This window comes from Panthera pardus, unplaced genomic scaffold, assembly GCF_024362965.1.
Source record: "Panthera pardus isolate Hobbes unplaced genomic scaffold, ASM2436296v1 HiC_scaffold_11, whole genome shotgun sequence".
Taxonomy (NCBI): domain Eukaryota; kingdom Metazoa; phylum Chordata; class Mammalia; order Carnivora; family Felidae; genus Panthera; species Panthera pardus.
Window position 1 is genome coordinate 43,191,048 of NW_026526666.1, and position 17,892 is coordinate 43,208,939.

The following is a 17,892-nucleotide window of genomic DNA, read 5'->3' on the forward strand; positions in this document are numbered from 1 at the left end:
TTGCTTAATGGCAGCGATGTCTGGTCCAGCTAAAGCATCAGGCAATAAAGCCATCATTAACAATAATCATGTTTGCAGATGTTCTAGGTCTGGAAATTATTGCTGGCATGTCTACATGTTTAAAAATTCTTGGAAGTCTGGTGGCTTCTAGAAAGCTTGTACTTTCTTCTGAGAAAACCTCAAGGACCAAGATATTAAAAATAAACACATTAGGGGCACCTGGGTGGCGCAGTCGGTTAAGCGTCCGACTTCAGCCAGGTCACGATCTCGCGGTCCGTGAGTTCGAGCCCCGCGTCAGGCTCTGGGCCGATGGCTCGGAGCCTGGAGCCTGTTTCCGATTCTGTGTCTCCCTCTCTCTCTGCCCCTCCCCCGTTCACGTTCTGTCTCTCTCTGTCCCAAAAATAAAATAAAAAACGTTGAAAAAAAAAATTTAAAAATAAACACATCAGCTTGGTGACTACTTACTTAGCTAAGCCATGGCTATTGACCCTCTTCCAGATTAAAGTAGAGTGAACAGGAACATAGGAGTATGTAGCTACCTTTGAAGCAAGGTTTGAGGGTCACTATTGAAGCTGTTTGCACAGTAACATCAAGTGTACCACCCACCATTTAAGCTATGTTACTTTGGTTCTTGAAGACTTTTTCTTCCTTTATGTAATGCAAGCCTTATTTAAATACAACCATCTCTGGGAAGGATTGCATCTGAAATCATTATTTGGTGAGGACCAGAATACAGAGCATCAGGGAGTAAGACTGAAGCCCAGACATGGGGGTGAGGGTGGGGTGGAATTGTGAGAAGGAAAGATGAAATCATGAAAAAGGAGGTAGGGAACCACAAAATTTTGTTTTCCTCCCAATGTAGCCTAAAATTGTTTGAGTTTGGAGGAAAATCTGTCATTCTCTTTGGATGTTATTATATTATATTTCAACATCCATGCAAAATTTTCTGTTCATCACCTGCTCTCATGTTACAATATGGAACTTCTCTGTCTATCATGCACGTAAGTTACCCATATTATCCGTTTGTCTTTACATAAGATGAAATTGCCTATTTCAAATATTTCTTGTTTTAGATAGCTTAATGCCCTAATGCTTCTTTTTAGTTACCTCTTGCTGTACATTAGGTGAGGTGCTCTGTGTGATTCTTGGTCAATAAATATCCTACCTGGGCTCAGAATATATTTTTAGTTTTTTAATATGAAATAGAAATCCATAAAAATGAAACAACATGAACACACACTTAATAAATAATTATAATGTGGACACCCACGTAACTTCCAACTGGATCGAAAGACAGGATACTGTAAACATCCCAGCAACCCACACTGATCACAAACTGTACATCTCTCTGAGGTAACTGCTCTTCTCATTTCCACAATGATAATCTCCTTACCTTTTTTTTTCCTTTGTAGTTTTATCTCCTATATATGTCCCTAGGCATCATCATTTAGTTTTGCCTTTTCTTGTGATCTATAAATGGAATCACACTCTGTATTCTATTATTCTTGCATTTTTGCTCAAAATTGCTTGTGCAAGATTCACCCCTAGTGTCACACGTAGCTGCAGTTTCATCATTGCTGTTGATGTGTGGTATTCCAGGGTATGCAGAGCAATTTTAAGCCATTGTCCTACAGAGAGACATTTCAGTTGCTACCAGGTTCCACCTGTCATGAATAATGCTGCCCCACACGTGGTCCATGCCTCCTGGTGCCTATGCCCATGAGTGTCTCCCCTGGGTACATCAATGACTGGAAACACTGGGACATGGTGTGTGCAGATCTTCAACTTTACTCAAGAACAGGAAACTTTTTCCCAAAGTGGCTGTTCCAATTTATATTGCCCCTAGCAGTACATAAGAATTCCTGTCATTCTATACCTCACCAACATCTGCTATTGTCAGATTCTTAATTTTTTTACCAATCTGGCATTTATAATAACTTAGCTAGTTGATGTTCTCATGCTTACTTTCTGCATGTCAGAACTGGCACGTAAACCATGCCTGTGTGCCTCCAAGGCTTAAAAACTCTTTCCAGTAACTATGCTTCCTCCCAAGATAGAACCTCTGCAGGAGCAAAATAAATGATCAATATTCTTTAGTAAAGTCATTGTATTAAAAAACTAATACCAACAGGGGTGCCTGGGTGGCTCGGTTGGTTAAGTGTTGACTCTTGATTTTGGCTCAATCATGATTTCACGGTCATGAGATTGAGCCCCGCGTGTGGCTCTGTGCTGGGTGTGGAGGCTGCTTAAGATTTCCCTTTGCCCCCCTCTGTCTCTCAAAACTAAATAAATAAAATAAAATAAATTAAAAAAATAAAAACTATACCAACAGAATTTCAACGGGTAGCCTGGTTGATGTGGTTAATTAAATAACTGCATCCTCAGGTCAGTTTTCTAGTAACAGTCCAAAATCCAATATATATAATATATATCTGTTTATTTTATATATTTATATATATATATATTATTTTTTTTACTTATTTCTTAAGAGAAACAGTGTGTGCACATGCCCGTGCAGGAGCAGGGAAGGGACAGAGAGAGAGAGAGAGAGAATCTTTTTCTTTTTTTAATTTTTTTTTAATGTTTATTTATTTTGACAGAGAGAGAGAGAGAGAGAGAGAGAGAGAGACAGAGCATGAGCGGGGGGAGGGGCAGAGAGAGAGGGAGCCAGAATCTGAAGCAGGCTCCAGGCTCTGAGCTGTCAGCACAGAGCCTGACGTGGGGCTTGATCCCACAGACCGTGAGATCATGACCTGAGCTGAAGTCAGATGCTCAACCAACTGAACCACCCAGGCGCCCCGGGAGACAGAATCTTAAGCAGGATCCATGCTCAGGTGGAGCTAGACATGGGGTTCAATCTTACAACCTTGAGATCATGACCCCAGCTAAAATCAAAAGTTGGATGCTAAAATGAGCCACGCAGGTGCCCCGAAGCCATTAATATTTGGATAAATGAAAGGGTCTTTAACATTTGGTGGGATTTCCCTCACAAGAGTAATTTATAAGACACTTTTTTCACATGTTTCATTTTCTACCTGTGATAGGCACCTGTGAAATGACCAACACAATCCAGTAGTTATAGAATATTCAATGACAGACAAAATTGAAAGTACCAAAAGACAAGAGTGACACAAACTATTCTCTAAGAGATACATTTTTATATAGGTAATCGATTTATTAGGACACTCAACAAATTCAAGCAATGGACACTTTTTAAAAAATTGATTTAAAACCAATTAAAGGTTAAACATCAAGCAAAACTCCTAAGAATTTATATGTTATTAAAGGTGCTTTCTTCTTTTTACTATAAAGGTCTAATAAAAAGCCTGTAAACCCTGCAGGTACAGAAACAATTTTCAAAGAATCAAATTAGCCAGAAGCAGTGACTCAGGTATGATATTGCCTACACAAGACGACAGATCAAGCCAGCATTAAGTGTCCCTCCCCGGATGCTAAGAATAACTCTCAGGACAGTAGCAGCATTCTATACCTAAGTTTCCTCTCTAGTATTTTTTTTAAATTTTTTTAACCTTTATTTATTTTTGAGAGACAGAGAGACAGAGCATGAGCAGGGGAGGAACAGAGAGAGAAGGAGACACAGAATGCAAAGCAGGCTCCAGGCTCTGAGCTGTCAGCACAGAGCCCGACATGGGGCTCAAACCCAAGAACTGCGAGATCATGACCTGGGCCGAAGTTGGACGCTTAACCCACAGAACCACCCAGGAGCCCCTCCTCTCTAGTATTTTTACAAAATGACCTGTCGATGGGATCTGATCCAAAACTCTTCCCAGTGACATAGACATACGGATGACTTGTACCCTTGTCACCAACAATCAAACAGGCTTGGACTCTGCATCTAGGAATAGTAACCTCACATTTACCGCACTCCATAGAAACAAATAGTAAAAACAATGTCATTAACCACTTCTACACACTTCACACATTTTGGGAGGTTCTTTACTTGGCTCTAAAATGCAAATTCTTTACTTCGCTCTAAAATGCAAATCTTGGCTTGCAAAAGTGCTACTAGAAAAGTGTAGCATACTTTCTAGTTGTCCATATACCTCCATCCTCTCCTGTGCTACCGACTGGCTACAAAGATTTAGAGGTTCAGTGATTACAGGATTTAAATGATGTTAACCCCTTTAAATTTGGCAACTCTTTAAATCCCATTATCTCGGCAACCACGGAGAATTTTAAAATCAGCTTGGCCTTTCTAGCTCCAGGTCTAAGGATTACAGAGTTTTAAAGAATATAAATGCTTCTCTGCCGTTCTACAAAGAGCTGCCCCCAACAAGTTGACCTCCAGGAAATAAAGCCAGCCAGTTCTCCAGCTGGTAATTGCTGACCAGAGTTTTGCAATAGAAAGAGATGGATGTTAAAACACCAGGAAAACAAGTAATTGCCTCCTCAACTCCACATGAAGCTAGACAATCAGAAGATTTGATGTAGGAGGGGCAGCAGACATTAGACATGTGTATGTCACAATGTCTAAGAATGAGAAAACAGAAGATGTCAGGGACCCAAAGAAGCTTGGAGAGGCAGAGGGAGTAAGTTCAGTGATTGGAAACCATTTTGCTCCTAAAGAAAAACTGTTACCATGGATATCCACAAATCCTAGGAAACCCTCTGAGGTCTTACCTCTTGTGTTCTCACATTTATGTATCCATAGTGAGTTCGAAGGGGCCGCCTATATGTGTAGGAGAATGGTATCCATTTTGTGCCAGGCTGTCCAAAGCAGTTTAGCAGCAGTGGGAAATTCACTTCATTTACAAGGCGCACAACCAGCAGGAAGAGGAACGCTGCTATGAAGCTCACTGCAATCATAGACTTTCTCTACAAGACATTAAAAAGAAGAAGAATGAATGAATGAATGAATGATTACCAACCAAAAGTAGTCACAGAGGGAGATTCCTTTATCTCCCTCTCTTTTTCTTTCAAAGGGATAAAAGGACTGTGTCATTTAGGAGATTTCATTTGGAGACAGAATTTAATCATTTGGTGACCAGTTTGCTTTAGCCAGCCTCTGAGAACAAGCAGAGAAGCCTTCTTAGATTATCTTTCCATTCCATTCCTACCCTTCCTTACTTCCCCACATTCCTCAACAACTTCTATTCAATTTTCAAAACGCAAATCAGACATTCCCAACTGTAGGAAACCCTTCCTAACTGCTGCATCGCCTCCCACCACCATCCCTTCACCCCAACCTGTCTAACCTAACAGAGTCCTGCACTCCCATACCTTGAAGGCACGTCTATGGTTGCACAGTTTTCACTGCATAATTATTTATATGACTTTTCCTCCATCTAATTGCGAGTTCCTAGAGAACCAGAATATACTGTCATACTGATCTCTGGATCCCAGGTCCATAACACACTGCCTTACATATTGTAGGCACCCACGAAATATTTGAGTGAATGAATAAATGGATTTTTCCCATCCTTGTAGACAAATTATCAGCAATTACTTTATTTCTATATCTAGCACCTGCTACAGGCAGGAAGCTGCCTGTGCTGTGAAAGGCTATGCAAAAGTTAAGACTCAAAAAGCTAACAATAAAAGTAGGAAAAAAATCCATGCGAAGCAGCTTAAGAACATCCCCCTTAATGGGTTGCCATGGAACAAGAACGAGAGCAAATGCATCTGACTGGGGTGGGGAAAGCAGAGATGTATTTGAGATTGAGCTGGATAAAATGCATGAATTTTAATCAGTAGAGATATGTGAGTGAAGCTTTCTAGGTAGAGGGAAGAGAGCAAGGAGGCAAGAAAACATGGGGTGATTCATAGCTACACAGAACTTTGTCTTCCTGGGGCACAGAGGATGAGAAAAGGCTGGAAACAACAAATGATAACTTTAGGGACTGCCTACAACACCAAGCTGAGAGGTCTATCGAGGGTGGTAGGTGATAGAAAACCAAAGGAGGTTTTGTTTGTTGCTTGTTTAATTATAATTATAATTATAACTGTTATAAGTTATAATCAAACGTCACTGTTTAAAATGTTTTGAAGCAGGGAGGAACTAAAGACAGACAGCAATGAGTTAGGAGGCTATTCTGACTGGCTAGGACAAAAGTAATGAGGGATGCAAACTAGAGCAGTGGCAAGGGGAGTACAAAGGTAGAAAAAATATGAGAAACTCAACGTAGGTGGTAAGCAGAGAACATGGCTCCTGATTGGATAGAGGTGAGATGGAAAATTTTGAGTCCATGTTACTACAAGAATACTGTTTATATTAGGAGAAACCAGAGCAGTCAGAGTAAGAAATGATTTAAAAGGGTACAAAATGATTTAAAAACCCTGGGCTTCCTAAGTCCTAGTTTTTATCCAGATGGTGGGTCACCTGAATGGAGCCATCCAGGAGTCAGGTGGAGGGTCAGGTCTAGAGCAAGAAGAAAGAGCAGGGCAGAGGGCAGATGTCAGGAACAGCCATGCCTTGAAGTCCAGGGTGAAGACACAATCAGATATTCCTCCACAAAGCTGGGATTGGCCCTCAATTCTTCTTCAAACTTAAAGGAAGCCAAATAACTATCCAGGAATGACCTGATGTATGTTGTTGTGTTTCCAGCTTATCACTTCTTAGTGAAAAAACTTCGTTTTGCTCTTCACAGAATGTCCCAAAGTAGAAAAGAAACCCAAAGCCGGCCCCTGTTCCTCCCTGGCCATGATCACAGTCTCTGCAAGGACAGGAGACTAAAGCCCCCCAGAAGTCAGAGACCCCAAAGGAGGTCTTAGCTCTTGCTCAGCTCCGTAATTTGTAAAAGCCCCGTCCTTCTGTCTAGCCAGCCTAATTTTCCAATCACCTGCAAGTCCCTTGAGTTCTGCCTCCTCAAAACTCCTTATCTCACCACTAACTACCACAGCCTTACCTCATTTAACCTTCTAATCATGAAAAACTGTTTTAATTTGCTCCTCTGTGGAATCATTATGTCCACAACATTGCAATGTGTCAAGGTAACAGCTTAAATGAGGTGATGGATCTTACAAGTTTAAAGGGACATAGACCAGAACAGATGGCTAAATAAAAGCAAAGGGGCCAGTCACCCATTAAGTAAACAGGTAAGAACCTTTTTTATCGCCACCCGGTAGCTTGTTGCAAAACAGCAGTTTTCTTTGAAGGAGACCCAGATGGGATTTGTGTCTTTGTCTATTCCAAAGCCCTGCGTGGCTCTCTGGTTCTACTGGTTGCTGCACTACATTGCATGGATAGGGATTTGGGGACAAAGGTACAGAGGGCCTTTCTGAATTCACAGATCTCGCATAGCCACACATACATAATGCATACATGAGAGGAAAATAAATCAACCATTTTGAGAGCAACTTCAAAATGGAACGAGATCACAGTTGTAAAAGCCTGCTCCCTAGTAATCCATGTCTGCCTCCCATGTTTCATCAAAGGGAACCAAGTAATGAGCACAGAGAGGATAAGGGGAGCAAATGGAGAGTGGAAGCCAGACAGACTCCTCTGTGCTTGACCTGGAATCATATTCTGCGGTGGGCAGAGGTGTTCCTTTCATAGCTCAGGCTTTGCCTGGACCTGATTCTTTGCCTTTCTTTATGTTTCAACATTCTTATTTAACATGAAAGCATTCTCATAGTGCTGATATAAAACCACCCTGAAATTTCACTAGAAAAGGTATAATTTCAAACACATCCTGTACTCCAGACAGCAAGGACAGCAGGACACAGCATTGATGTGCATCCTTCTAGCAGTCATTCCTGCCAAATCGTGACCTTGAGCTTTAGCAATTACAATAAAAACCGTGGATGAGGCTTTTTAAAGTCTACCACACCAGAAGGCAGTGAGAATGTGTGTGTGGGGGGGGGGGGGGGCGGGTAGGGGAGGGATGGGGAGTTGGGGAAGTAACAAAATACAAATGTGTATGATACATATGAATGTATTTATTCCTTCAAGTCACATGCACTCATTGGGCCCATATTCTGTGTAGATTTGGTGAGGTGCTGAAAAGGAGAAATAAAACCATAAAAGACAGACCATGCTTCAAGCTTCCAGAGAGATACACCTTAGAGCAGCTGGCAAGTAAACAGAAATGTGTAATGTCACCTATCAAATGAGGTAGTAGAGGTACACACAGGGCACTGCGCCAGCCCAGAGGAAGTGGGAAGGGTTGTGGGTGGGACAATTCAGGGAATGCTTGTTTGGGGAGGCAGTATTCAAATGGAGTCCTGAAGAATGAGGAGGAGTTAGACAAGTGGAGATGGGAAGGGCATTCCAGCAGAGGGAACAGCATAAACTAAGGCCTTAAATTGGTCAGAAATTTGCAAATCTTTTGGTAAAAAGAACACACAGATGGTATGTGGGGGAAGATGATGGTAGGGAAGCAGACAGGGTGCAAACCATAACACAAAATATAGTAAGCCAGATACACTCAGTCAGATGCAATTATCTGCCCCATCCATCTTAACATTAGGACAATGAAAGGATAAAAGCATAAAAGTGCTATGCTTTATAATTCTAAATATTCTTCACATCTTATTTGAAATTGCCATCCACGTTGCCTTGTTTCCAGTAACTTAAGTTTATTCCATCAGTGGCTTGTTCTAGCAATTGTTTCGAGTCCATCAACACTCAGACAAGGAGAAGACTTTTTTATATGTGTTCTAGGTCTAACAGTCTGTGTATGGAAGTGATCACTGCTGCCTTGCTGAAGTAATCAGAGCCTCTCCTAGATCCAACAGCCAGCAACTAGGTGAGAAAAAACAACAGTAAGTACTCATCAAGTTTATAATGTGTAAAACTCACTCTGACAAACTCTTCGTACTGCAAAAACTGGCATTACATTTGATAGGTCATTCCTTTAAGATAAGAAGTATGAATGTTAGGGGCATCTGGCTGGCTCAATGTAGAACATGTGACTTTCAATCTCAGAGTCATGGGTTCAAGCTCTGCCTTTGGCATGGAGCCTATTTAAAAAAAAAAAAAAGGAAGAAGTATCAGCTTCTAAGTGACACAACAGGTGCAAAATGCAGAGCACAGTTCTGGCACACAGGGAGCACTCAAAAATGGGAGATGTTATTATGATGATGTAACTACTAACTGTCAGAGCCTTGTTGGCCATTAGCCAGTTGGTAAGAATTGGCCAGCCCATGTGAATGCATGAAGAAAACTTGGAGATATCTTTTTCTCAAATGTTCCAAGCAGCTGCACACCCTTGAACCACTCAGTGCAACTTAACCACACAAGCTCTGATAGAATGTCACTGTGCCCAAATAGATCTGATGAATTGCTTTAGGGAAAGCTCTCTCCTTCTTTGTTCCTCATTTTGGGCAAGTCTGAAGGGGCCTTTAACAGCTGAGACATTTAGAATTTAATCCCCTCTGTGCTGCAAAAATATGCATCAAAAATGTGGCATTCTAGTTGCTTGCTCTTTAGAGTTGGAATATCATTTATCAGACTTATAGCAGAAATACCTATTTCAAAATAAAATCCACAGAGAATTCATGATTTAGGGAAAAAACAATTGCCAATATTTGTACCTAGCAAATTTGCAAGCTATATTAACATTTGTATGTTTTTATTCTTTCTACCACAGAATTAGCCTTTAACCTCAAGATAAAATCTTTATCTTTTAATATAGTCAGTTGCTAGATGTTTTGTTTCTTTTTCATAAATGATAAACAATAGTATAAAGCTATATTTTTTATTTAAATAGTATTATTTAATGACTGAAGTAGTTGTTTTCTAGGGTAAAACTGTATATATTTTTGTCCATATGCTGTCATTTATCCAATAACAAATATTTGGGTTGACTGTGTTATTTATATCAGTACTCAAACACCTCACACATTGACGAGTGCCTACCCATTGCGTATGTGTGACCTTATCAAATACAAATTCTTCTACCATATAGAAATTGTGTCATGAAATTAATTCTACCTTGTGTCATTGGCCAAGCTCCAAATGTGGTTCTCCCAAAATACAATAAAGCTGCTTCTCATTTGTACAAGGATGAATTAGCAAAGCTCAGAGTATACAGATAAAATCTTCATTTGTTCTGTTTATCTATTGAATCAACAAACTGGATCCTGCTTATTAAACTATAGTGAACTCTGGAGAAAATATCACCCATTTGTTGGGAGGGGGGTGAGGAAAGGGAGGTGATAACAAGAGGGTCAGACCTAATTTCGTGGAGTCCATACTTAGGCAGCACAGCTGGTGATAAAATCATTGAGGACATCTAGGAGAGTAGGGAATGCCAAACAAGGTCAACATGAGAGAATAAGCAGCACTTCACAATCCATAAAGCTGTTGAAGAAAATGTGATAACCTAAAAGAAATACACTTTGAGAGTAGGCTTTGAGGAGGGTGGAGGGAGTGGACCTAGAGAGGCAGAAAGGAATCTGATCGTGGAAGGTCTTATATATCATGCCAGGGAATCTGGACTTACACCACAGAAACCAAAGAAGGGGTCTAAGTGTGAGATAGGATCAGGTTTGATTTTGGAGAGTTCACTCTGGACATGGTGTGGTCAATGAATGAGGAGGTGGGAAACAGCCTGTTGGAAAGACAAGGACAAGAGCAACATGCACCACATCATCAGATATCACTAATAGACATTAAATTCTCAATATGAGAACTGCAATGGATACTTTTAGCAACTGGCTGTCCTTGTCCTAGTAGGGGCACTAGGATTAAAGTCCAGATATAGTGTATATGTATGAACAATCATCATAATCTTTTTTTAAAACTTATTATTTTGAGAGACAGCATGCACAAAGGAGTGTGAGTGGGGGAGGGGCAGAGACAGAGGGAGAGAGAGAATCCCAAGCAAGCTCCACCCTGTCAGCCCAGAGCCAGATGCTGGGCTCAGACTCACAAAATGGGAGGTGACGACCTGAGCCAAAATCGAATCAGGCATTTAATCGACTGAGCCACCCAGGTGCTCCAATCACCGTCTTAATAGAAGATAATATTTAATGAGTGCAATTAGTTGGAGAAATACTTGTGTAACCCTCATTTTCCACACAAAGGAATAGAGATGTAGAGAGGGTGAGTGACTTGCCCAAGGTCACAGAGCAAGGAAATAATACACACAGGCATTGAACTCAAAGCCTGTGTTCTAGTATGTGTGTCAACTAAGTTGTCCATTTTACTCATACCAAAGGGAATACTCTCAGAGGAGTGGTTCAGAGATTTTAAAAACTGGCACTAGCCCTAAGTAGATTTTGTAATACATTTTGTCAATAAACAAAATAATTCATATGGAAAATTAAGTGGCTGATCTGAAGCATGGTAATTATATTTACCTCAAAATCAGTAATTTGTGGGCAAATTTAATTCTGGCTTTATTCCCAGTATTAACAAGACAACTTTAGGGTACCGTTGGTTAGCACTCAGGGAAAATAAAGCAATTATTCCTCTACTCCGGCTACAGAATATTCGGTGCCCTTTGTCAATCAATGGTATGGAGCCCTATTACAGGTAGTTTGTAGGGACTAACATGGTAAAACAGACATGCCTTTCTTAGCTCCACAGTTCTGCCGTTTTCTGTTTATTCAATGAAGATGCAGCTAAACAGCATAATGTTGACGGTTTCATAAAAAAAATTAAGTAATAGACAACCTTCAGTATGGTGACCTCCTTTAAGAATTTGGAATCCATGGCAACATGTCACCATCAGACATAGGTAGAATTCAGCAAGAATTACAAAACCCACAAACGGAAACCAAGGCAATACAGTTCTCGTGGGCACCACTGTCATACGTTATTCTGTACAAAAAGCTAATCCTAGGGAAAAATTGTAAGTGGCCAAAATTTCTTCAGGTTTTTTTTTCCCCAAAGGAGACTCCCTATAGTTGTAAACACTGCAGAGAAGCTCAAGTTAACCTGAGCATTATAAGTCTGTCAGATGACATGATAAGAGGTCACACTGAACTTTGACACCTATATTAAAACCATAATGAAAACCGTCAATGAGGTTTTTGTGTGCCTACACATTTTTTTCTTATTTTATTTGCAGAGGGGATTTAGGTTTTCTGCCCTGATTTGATTTTCAAACTGCTAAAATATCAAATGAATACAATCGTGGCCACATTGACTTGAGTTTATTTCATTTTGAAAAATTATATAAAACCAGTTTATCCCATTTTGCCTTTCATCTTTATCGTACTGCTTCAGCACATGCCCTTTCACATGGCAGAAAGGAATCAAAGTTCTTCAGAAACATAAGATAGAGCTGAAGATTGGTATTGAGTATGTAGAATGAAGGGCCCAGAAAGCAAAGTCTCTCAGTGTGGCTGTGCCAATAGACACAGAGAATTTTAATCCAAAGGGCAGGTTCTCATGATAAGAACATCAGAGATTGGAGTAGATGGCCCTGAAGTTACCTCTGTTTTTCATTAAATTCTTGAACTTAGGGGAACCAATATCCCCTAGTCTGCCTGTTATTGTCTCTCCATACCCCTGGCATTCTGTAGAGGGAAGGGAGGTGCTACATAAGCAGACACAATGAAGATGATTAGGTAACCAGGGCAAGTGATTTTGTTTTATTTTCAGTCACCTAATGGCCCACTGGCCTTTGTTGGTTTCTGCAAACATTTGCTTGGCATATTTCATTCTTGCAGAGATGAGTTCATCTCTTAGAATCCAATTCTTACTTTCAAGGTGTTTAGTAAACAGAAGGATAAAGTCTGGGGATCCTGGTGCCATTAGGGAGGAGGTCATTCCCAGAGGCACCACGATAAAGGCAAGAATGATAACCACGAAGACAATGATGATGGGGACCCTTTCTTTTTCTGTGAATCTACAGGACATTAACATTGTACAGCATATATATTTACAAACACTTTCAGACCCATCACCCCAAAGGATTCTCCCTGTAATCAGTGAAGTAGAGAGGGAAGTGGGGGTGCTCGGAAGTCTCATGCCCCTCTGTCCTTTCATGCCTCCCAGTTTCAAGCTTGCATTTCACCATTCTCTAACGCTCCTTTGCTACCCAGGTCCTGTGACGTTGTCCAGACTGCTCCCCACTGGGAGCATCTACCCATCCTCATCTCTACAAGTTCACAAATAATTCCACTCAAATGGTGTCTCCTCCTTAATGCCTGTATCCCTCCCTGGCTTCCAGGTCATGGATGAGACTGAGCCGAGATGGAGTGGATGGAGAAGGAAGATGGAGGAAACAGGAAAGGAGGAGGTGGGGCGGGGGGGGGGGGGTGGTGAGAGATTGGGGGAAGGGAAAGGTTCCCCTCTAGTTTTGTTTGCAATCAGTCGTTGAGAATGTGAACATCTGAGAAACATCTCGAGCACCCTCAAGCACAACTTCTCGAATTTGGAAGATATTCAGTCAATATGTGTGGAAGAATGAAAAGAATGAAGGAGACAAGGAAAGATTGAGGATTAAAGATTATCCTCTCCTGGGGCGTCTGGGTGGCTCAGTCAGTTCGGCTCAGGTCATGATCTGTGGCTGGTGAGTTTGAGTCCTATGTCAGGCTCTATGCTGACAGCTCACAGCCTGGAGCCTGCTTCGGATTCTGTGTCTTCCTCTCTCTGTGTCCACTCCCCCACTCGCACTCTATCTCTCTCAAAAATAAATAAACATTAAAAAAAATAAAAAAAAGTATCCTCTTCTAAATTTAAGCAGTAAATTATCTGAAAAGTTTCAAATTGGGATCATTAGGGGAAATATGTTTTCTACACAAAGTATTCTTTTCTTTTTTCCTCTTAATTCACCTCGCTTGTAGATCTGACGTGGGTATGGTGGGGCGGTGGGGGAAAGTGTTAGGATGGGGGAATATAAAGTGAAGTAAGAAGAACTGGAGTATTCTGAGAATTGCTTGGAAGCTTGCAGATCTGAATGGCAGCAAACCTGCTTAAAGCAACAACCTTTATAGGGTACATAATGAAAAGACTTAAAGAATGCACTTTTTTAAAGAAAACCAACTCTTGTCTCTGGACAACACTTAAAGCTAGAATCCAACTTCAGTGAATGAGACGTGGGTAACAGAAGGATAACTGTGGTAGTAATAAGGACGATGACACATTTTCTGAGAGGAGAGACTTGTGCTCAGCAAGCACTTTACAAAGATGAAACAGATTCTCACCAGCAGCCTATCTGTAGACTCAAGGTGGTCAAGTTACACTAAATGAGTCAATATATGTCAACTTGGGCACATTGTTCTTAACCTCTTTGTGCCTGTTTTCCCACCTAAAATTGAAGAAATAATAGTGCCTACCCAATATGATTGTTAACAGGTTTTTGTTTGTTTTTAAGAGAAAGCATGTCTTTAAGAGAGAGCATGTGAGCAGGGGACAGAGACAGAGGGAGAGAGAGAGAAAATCTTTTTTTAAAAATATTTTTAAGTGTTTATTTATATTTTGAGAGCATGAGAGAGAGACAGAGTGTGAGCAGGGGAGGGGCAGAGAGAGATGGAGACACAGAATCCAGAGCAGGCTCCAGGCTCTGAGCTGTCAGCACAGAGCCCGATGCAGGGCTCGAACTCACGAGCTGCGAAATCATGACCTGAGCCGAAGTAGGACACTTAACCGACCGAGCCACCCAGGCACCCCAGAAGAAGCTTTAATGATCATACGAGAGAGAAAATCTTAAGCAGGCTCCACACTCTTTGCGGAGCCCAACTCAGGGCTCAATCCCAGGACCCTGGGATCATGACCTGAGGTGAAATCAAGAGTCAGACACTCAACTGACTGAGCCACCCAGGTGCCCCCTATGATTGTTAATGGTTTAAATGATTTACTACATAAGAAGAACCCTAAAAGCACTACCTGGCAAAGGGAAAGTGCTCAGTAAATGTTAGCGTTTATTGTTAACAGTATTTCATCAACTCTAAGATACCATCAATTGTTAGATACACAGTTACTCTAAATATGGTAAGAAAGAAAAGCAAGATGGGAAGTCTAATAATAGACCTCTGCAAAAAGCCAAGACACCAAAATGAGATTTCCTTAAAGTTAGAATATTCCAGAAATAAAGCTGCCATTCAGAAAGGCACAGCAAGAAAAGGGAAAGGAAAAATAGTCTCCCCTGAGAATTCGAACCACAGGCAGGTACTCATGCAGGTTTTTGATACAGCTTCACACTACTGGTATGACTCAAGAAAAATCGCAGTAAATAATTCAATTTAAAGTGGTCTCAGGTTGGTAGTATCCCCAGGTGACCATTTGAAACAACGCAAATCCTATCTGGGAGAATTTAGCTTTGTTGCAGGCTGGTAGTGACTGCAAGGTGGTATGGAGTATACAAAGACACCTCCCTCTTAGATATGAGAAAAAAAAAAAACAACATTTTAAAATCAATGAAGTATGGTGGTATCAAAATCATTGTCGTCACCATTATCATCATCATCATCATCATCCTAGAGAATAAAAAGAATCAGGAATGGGATCAGGATTATTTTAAACGCCTGTCCCTTACCCTGTACTCTAAAGGAGCCATAACCACAGTGCACAAAGAAAGAATAACAAAGAGTCCGGGAGTTCTCCGGGACATTGGAATTTGCCAACATAAATGCCTTTTGGGTGTTTTTCCTTCTTTTTGAAGTTGGAAAGCCTTCTTTCCTTGACATGGCTAGGTGACCCTGCACACACATGCATGTTATAACCCATCCATACACAGATGTCAACTGTGGCACCTCCCAGCATCTCCCTCGGGAATAGACACTGTCCTCTCGTAGGTCGAAGTTGAACCCTGGCAGAGGAACATATATATTCAAAAGTCTTTGCTGAACACAAGTAGAGTTTTGCCAGAGCACAGGCCTCCTGGTGATAATAAATTGTACTGTGCCAAGAACAGGTGAATTTCAAAGTAGGACAGTTTCCCCGTCAATTCTGGGCTTCATATTGCATTGGCAGTAATTTGAATCACCCATGAAACATAAAGTATATTAGTTTATTACTTATGGTCTCCTGTGCTAGAATAGCAAAGGCAGAATGATCTCCACTGTTAAGCAGAAGCCTAGAAATACATGTATAAGGTCTGTCATCAGTGAGTCTTTGATATATATTTTTATCATAAACAGATCAGTCAATGCCATTATTCCCAACAGCCTACAAGCCTTCTCTATTGAGATGTCCCAGAGGCAACTCAAATTTAATAGTCCAAATCTAAACCAATGATATCCTCCCTCCCCAATCATCTCTTCCTCATCTATACTGTCCCTCTACATAGCTACCACTAAAGTTCCCTGAGAGCCCCAATAACTAAAATCTCACCCTACACCATGACTTTGAGCATCTTAATTTTCTTTGTCCACGTTCCTCATCTGTAAAATCTTAAAGTCATTTTGAAAATTAAATAATGAGATAATACATAAAAGGGTCTAGCTTAGTGTCCAGCACATAAGAGGCAATCAACGATCATTAATTTCCTTTTTTTCTTTTTTCTCCTCAAATTAGCTGCACCAGCTCTTCTGCCTTCGTGGAACATCTTCGTCTTTCCTTTCTCTGTTAGGAAAACTGCTAATCACTCTTCAAGACCAAATCTAAGTGTCATCTCCTATGAAATGGTCCTGACCCTCCAGGAAGATTTTAGAGCACTTTGTTCTGAAGCATACTTCAAATCATGTGGTAATTATTTGATTACCAATCAACCTTCATCATTCAACCGAATTCAGAGAACACATGACCCCCACATTCTCCTCAGACAGACACTGCTAATCAACTACAGCACCCCCTCCCCTTGAGTCAGGAAGCAACTTCGGAATCCTTTCAACACAATGCTCCAGGCAGCGGTGGTAGTAATTCGACCTGGGATATTGACCTCTCTACAGCAAAACAAGTAGCAGCTTGGAAACAAGTGCCTTGATTAGTCTATGACCAACGTGACCACAGGTAAGAGTGTTATCCTGTCCAGGCCTTGATTTCTTCATCTGGACAATGGAATGTCTTCAGGATCCTAGCTGGCTTTCATGTCTAATGACACTGTAACGATGACCCAGGTACCCTGACTGGGCAGTGCTGGTGTCACTACAAGTAAGACTTCTGGCATGGCTCTGGATGTGGCCCCACACGTGGTCAAGGCCCATTTCTTACCACAGAGTTAGGCATGCCTTCAGAAACTCATAAATTGAACCCAGTGTCTCTGAAATTGAAATCGAAATGGGGTGAGAATTTGTGATCTTTCAACTTGGTAGATAGCAGCTGCCACTTACCAAAGCCTACCTGATTGCAGCTATTTTGCACCTGCTGAGAAAAAGTTTGCAGCAAAAGAGATTATTTCCTTTTTAACCCTTATCTGAAAAGAAGCTTCCATATTTTTTCACCCAGTTGTGCAGAACAGAATCAGGTTCAGTCTCTCATACATATACAGACACTGATGGGTTAACACACCTGGTCAAACCACTCCCACTAAGCCCTGGCACCCACAGTAGGGATTTTATTTTATTTTATTTTATTTTTCTTTTCCTGAAATTTATTTTCAAATTGGTTCCCATACAACACTCAGTGCTCGTCCCAACAGGTGCCCTCCTCAATGCCCATCACCCACTTTCCCCTCCCTCCCACTCCCCCATCAACTCTCAGTTTATTCTCAGTTTTTAAGAGTCTCTTAGGGTTTGCCTCCCTCCCTCTCTAACTTTTTTTTCCCTTCCCCTCACGGTAGGAATTTTAAATGTCTGTTGAGTTTAGTTTGTTGAAAATCTGAAATCAAAGCAAAGTGAGTATGAAAATTTTCATTTCTATGCATATTTATTAAAATAAGAAAATATCTGTTTTTGTATCTTATATGTGACTGTATAAATATGATTTCTCAGGGGTGCCTGGGTGGCTTAGTCGGTTAAGCATCCGACTTTAGCTCAGGTCATGATCTCATGGTCCGTGGGTTTGAGCCCTGTGTCGGGCTCTGTGCTAACAGCTCAGAGCCTGGAGCCTGTTTCAGATTCTGTGCCTCCCTCTCTCTCTGCCTCTCGCCTCCCCCC

At 41.1% G+C, this 17,892-nt stretch overlaps 1 protein-coding gene across 4 annotated transcripts in view; it reads right to left on the minus strand.

The window, feature by feature from the left end:
- ST6GALNAC3 (ST6 N-acetylgalactosaminide alpha-2,6-sialyltransferase 3) overlaps positions 1–17,892 on the minus strand; it is a 535,005-nt gene that overhangs the window by 300,532 nt on the left and 216,581 nt on the right. For all 4 annotated transcript variants that reach the window (XM_053893750.1, XM_053893742.1, XM_053893755.1 and 1 more), the window contains exon 2: positions 4,642–4,836. In XM_053893750.1, coding sequence (XP_053749725.1) covers positions 4,642–4,836 — 195 coding nt within the window. The remainder of the gene's footprint in view (positions 1–4,641; positions 4,837–17,892) is intronic.